The sequence below is a fragment of the Chiloscyllium plagiosum genome, chromosome 19, assembly GCF_004010195.1.
Source record: "Chiloscyllium plagiosum isolate BGI_BamShark_2017 chromosome 19, ASM401019v2, whole genome shotgun sequence".
Taxonomy (NCBI): Eukaryota; Metazoa; Chordata; class Chondrichthyes; order Orectolobiformes; family Hemiscylliidae; genus Chiloscyllium; species Chiloscyllium plagiosum.
Genome location: NC_057728.1, coordinates 6075906 through 6080711, shown reverse-complemented (window position 1 = coordinate 6080711; position 4806 = coordinate 6075906). Strand labels below are relative to the sequence as shown.

General features: G+C 41.0%; 2 protein-coding genes across 5 annotated transcripts in view; one reads left to right on the top strand and one right to left on the bottom strand.

Annotated features, from left to right (window-relative positions):
- Positions 1-1457, top strand: part of LOC122559487 (E3 ubiquitin-protein ligase TRIM33-like) — a 113204-nt gene extending 111747 nt beyond the window's left edge. For all 4 annotated transcript variants that reach the window (XM_043708987.1, XM_043708988.1, XM_043708989.1 and 1 more), the window contains one exon: positions 1065-1457. In XM_043708987.1, coding sequence (XP_043564922.1) covers positions 1065-1286 — 222 coding nt within the window. In that variant the 3' untranslated portion in view covers positions 1287-1457. The remainder of the gene's footprint in view (positions 1-1064) is intronic.
- A 541-nt stretch (positions 1458-1998) lies between these two features.
- LOC122559483 overlaps positions 1999-4806 on the bottom strand; it is a 203261-nt gene continuing 200453 nt past the window's right edge. Inside the window, exon 28 of the mRNA XM_043708985.1 lies at positions 1999-2426. Within this exon, the coding sequence (XP_043564920.1) occupies positions 2423-2426 (4 nt within the window). The 3' untranslated portion in view covers positions 1999-2422. The remainder of the gene's footprint in view (positions 2427-4806) is intronic.

Below are 4806 nucleotides of genomic sequence, written 5' to 3'. Positions count from 1 at the left end.
TATATTCCCCTGTTTCTGTCTTCAAGGGCCCAATTTTAGTCTTCACCATTTTTTTGCTTTTCACATACCTAAAAAAGCTTTTACTACCCTCCTTTATAGTTTTGGCCAGTTTACCTCCCTACCTCATGTTTTCTCTGCGTATTTCTTTCTTAGTAATCCTCTGTTGTTCTTTAAAAGCTTCCTAGTCCTCCGTTTTCCCATTTATCTTTGCTATGTTATACTTTTTCTCTTTTAACTTTATATGTTTAACTTCCCTCGTCAGCCACGGCCACCCAAGGCTCTCAAATTGCAGATTGAAGCTTATTGTATTATGGTCACTACTTCCCAATGGCTCCTTCACTGATCAATTCTGGTTTGTTGCACAATACCAGATCCAGAATTGCCTTCTCCCTGGTAGGCTCCAGCACCAGCTGTTCTAAGAATCCATCTCTGAGGCACTCCACAAAGTCTCTTTCTTGAGGTCCAATACCATCCTGATTCTCCCAGTCTACCTGCATGTTGAAATCCCCCATAACAACTGTAGTAACATCTTTGCGACAGGCCAATTTCAGTTCCTGATTCAACTTGCATCCGACATCCAGACTGTTTGGGGGCCTGTAGATAATTCCCAAGAGGGTCTTTTTACCCTTAGAATTTCTCAGCTCTATCCATACTGACTCTACATCTGCTGGTATATTCCAAACCTACTTGTTTTAAAATGGTTTCCTTATGTCACCTTTGTCTTTTCGTAGCTGACCCTTTACCTAATGGGTAAAGACTCCCTCAATCTTTCTTGGCCAAACCCCTCATGACCTTGAGGACCTCTATCATATCCCCTCAGTGCTCTGAAGGGAATGTATTCGCATAAATCAGACTGGAACTTACTGACTTCAATATGTGTCCACATTCCCCTTAGCCTTTTCCCACAATCTGAAATGGCAAAACATAAACTACAGAGCTTGCAAAACAGCAGAGATCTGGGTGCCTTCATGGAAATGGCAGAGATTGTGTTTGGCCCAGTGCATGTGGGGGGGAAAAGGTGTGCTGTGGTTATAGAAATACCATTTGCTTTGGTTTCCCTGCAGCCGGATTCTGAGGTGGCCCATGCTGGTAAGACCTTGGAGCAGATCTTTGAGTCCAAGCTGATGGCGCTGTTTCCAGACAGGACTTTCCCACCCTTGCCACCCACCAAAGTGGACAGTGAGAGCCCAAAGGTCAACATTGACTCAGAGGACGATGACGACGATGTGGTCCAGCCTCGACGAAAGCGTTGCAAAGGGAGAGACAGCCCTATCTTCATCAAATGACTGTAAAACAATCTTCTCTTGTTACATAGACTTGGTGATAACTGTAATATTTGTATCATAGAAATAATATTTAAGAAGCGATGCTTGAAATATCTAGTTAGTGATGAACACTATTCTGTATTAGAAGTACAAACCAGCAGGTGGTAAATTAAAGACATTTCTACTACCTCATAACCATGTCTGCCCTTTTTTTGTTTGTGAATCCCAATATCAGTCACCACTTTTCGCCCACGTTTGCATTTGATTTTCACCTTTTTGAGGTGAGTTGGTGATTGCTGCTATCTGGATGTTCTCCACACGCTGCAGAAGTACCACTGTCACCATTGTGTTCTCTCCTCTACTGACCAGGCTGCCTTAAGACCATTTTTAAAATTGCAAATGTTCACAGTGAATTCACTGAGGAAAATAAGATCATAGCACCCTTGCCCCCTGCTAAGCACAATCTCCAGTGACTGCACCCAAGGTAAAACTAGCAGGACTGCAGGTAAAATGAAAACATTGACAGGTCCCTGGGTGACTGCTACCCACAAGGCTATGAAGTGGGGTAGCTCAGCTCTTACATAAATGTTTGGCGATATTTCTTCACAAAACACACTTGAAGGGTGCTGCTGTTGTGCCTTAATTGAAGCTGAACCACAACACTCAAACATAATTAGGCAGTAATTTGGCAAGAGACCTTTTATTGGAGTTAAAATTATGGCAGCATTGACAGAAGTTTATTTTAACCTCCATAATACACAATCCCGATTTGAAAATAAGACACCTACTAAGATAACAACCAAGAATCGCAGATGAAGATCTGAAACAAAAGCAGAAATTGCTAGAGAAACTCAGCAAGTCTGTGCAGCAAAAGCAGAATTAATGTTGCTACTCCAGTGACTAAATTCGCTTTCGTGCCACAGATGCTGACAGTTGTTTCACCCGGATAATTAGTCATCCTTATTCTATTAATCACAATGTGAAAATGAAATGAATAAATGCAGGCTTTCTAGTTTGTCGTCATTATATATCTCAACACTTAAAAGCCATGTAATTAGTCACATAATTTAAAAGAATATTTTAACTACAACCCCTGCCCCAAAAATAAATCTTGTACAAGCTTCAACTTGAATTGAGACTGGATGGATGGTCATTCATTACCTAAAGGGTGGGATTAAGGTACATAATGTTAGTATATGAATCAGGAATTCTGGATGGTAAATAAAACAAAGGTCACTCTTGTATTTACATAGTTAAGTGGATAATATTAAGATTTATATGAAATGAATGAAGTACCAGATACACTGCATAAAATGTCTGCCTATGTACCAGAGGAATAGCTAGTTATTTTGCCTTGTGATGGGCAGATCTGCTGTGTCATTGTGTACTATAGTCCTTCATTCCCCTCCTTGTCATAGAGCAGGATTTGCAAATGTCATTCTGCTGCTGAGGTGTTGAAAAGCCAACAGGAGGCCAATTCATCAGAGTATCTGAGGTACTTTAGTGTTAGGTGTTGTTCTGTCAAAAGGCCTACCGCGAGAATACAAAATTAAAGATAAGAAATGGGAGTTCTCAGCAATTTCACTGAAGGCTGATGAAGTCAAAAATACTCTAGTTCTGTCAGAAGAAAATATGAAAGATTTAGTGTTTGTCAACTTTGAGCAAACATCAAATGGTGGAAGAAACATCCATGACTGCCACACTGTCGCTAAACTGTTTAACAGACTGCATTGTTCCAAACCCCCCTCTGCTTTTTTTTCTGACAATGGCATCCTTGCCTGAAGGTACTGCTTGCTGAGGACCATTCAGCCTTGGGGGGGCCATGCTGTGTCAATACCAACAGGATTCTCTTCAGCATGATGCCAATGGCATCCTGATGAGCTGAGCTTCTCTGTTTGATTATGCAGGAGATTGAAACCAAGATGACTTCACAGGGCAAATGCACCTGCACGATTGCCCCAGATGAGGTTTCTGTCTGTTAGCCTAAGAGGATTAGTGTCTGGAGTGTAATTAACACCATGGATTGATGGAATCAGTCCGTGGAGAGATACAGCAAGCTTGGATCAAGTATTGCATTGACAGCAGTACTTGTGTAACTCTGTTCAGTTTCTAGCAATGAACATTTTTTGTCCAAATCTCAATCTTTACTAGTTAGATCAAGGAAATGGATTGCCCACATCCGTAACAAACCACAACTAAGATCAGATCACTAATATGCACAGCCATTGTTGCCTGTCTGCTTTTATCTGCAATATATAAGGGCTTTTTCTATCCTATTTTGGAAGAGTTTGGATAAGTATCAGTTTTCAAAGTTGCTTCAGCATATTAGCTCTGAGGCAAGCTTGTTAACTTGGTCTTAATGATGATATATGTTCCCTTTAGCCAGTACCTGCATGATGATTGGTACACTGACACCATTTTACAGCACTGACTTACAATTCATGGACTTTGGAAGTCAAAGCGGAAGAAGAATAAGTGGGAATATTAATAACCACACTATGCAGCAGCTCACAATCAGCCTACAATTAATGAGACCTCCTTAATGGCACTCTGTCCCCATTTTCATACATGTGCTGCCATTTTTCTGGGATTGCTACAAATGGGTTTTTTTGCAATGTCTGGGTTGTCTTTATGATGAATATGGCTGTCAGCAGAGACAGGAAACCCAGCTTTGTGAAGAATGGGGCCCTTTTTAGTGAACAGATCCCCTTTTGTGATTGATGGATGCCTGTTTTTGGTAATATTCTGTATGTATGTAACTGTGTTGAACAGCTCGCTGCTCTTTGCTTGTGGTAAATGAGCTCCCTCTGTGGCAAGATTTTCATCCACGATCAATACAGTCCCATTGTCTGGGATTCATTAATTAATTTCCCTTTTGTATGCCTCATTGATGAAGAGGGGATGTTTGACATGTCAACATGTGATGAGATGGTGTATCAATTTCTGATGGATGTTTTGACAAAGTGGCAGAACATATCCTCAGTGATCACCCTCAGTTTGTCTGCACTGTTTATTGACTTTAAATGCTATGGTTATAGTTTAGAAGGAACCTACTGGCAGAGTCAGCATTTGTTGCCCATTCCTAATTGCCCTGAAGGCAATTATTAGACTCTTTAGATTAGATTCTCTACATTATGGAAACAGGCCCTTTGACCCAACAAGGCTCTAGCTTCCCACAGAGTTCTCGGGTACACCTGATCAGGTCCTGGGGATTTATCCACTTTTAACCGTTTCAAGACATCCTACACTTCCTCCTCTGTGTAATCTGGACATTTTGCAAGATGTCATCATCTATTTCCCTACAGTCTATATCTTCCATATCCTTTTCCACAGTAAATACCGATGCAAAATATTCATTTATTATCTCCCCCATTTTCTGTGGCTCCACACAAAGGCCGCCTTGCTGATCTTTGAGGGGCCCTATTCTTTCCCTAGTTACCCTTTTGTCCTTAGTATATTTGTAAAACCCCTTTGGATTCTCCTTAATTCTATTTGTCAAAACTATCTCATGTCCCTGTTTTGCCCTCCTGATTTCCCTCTT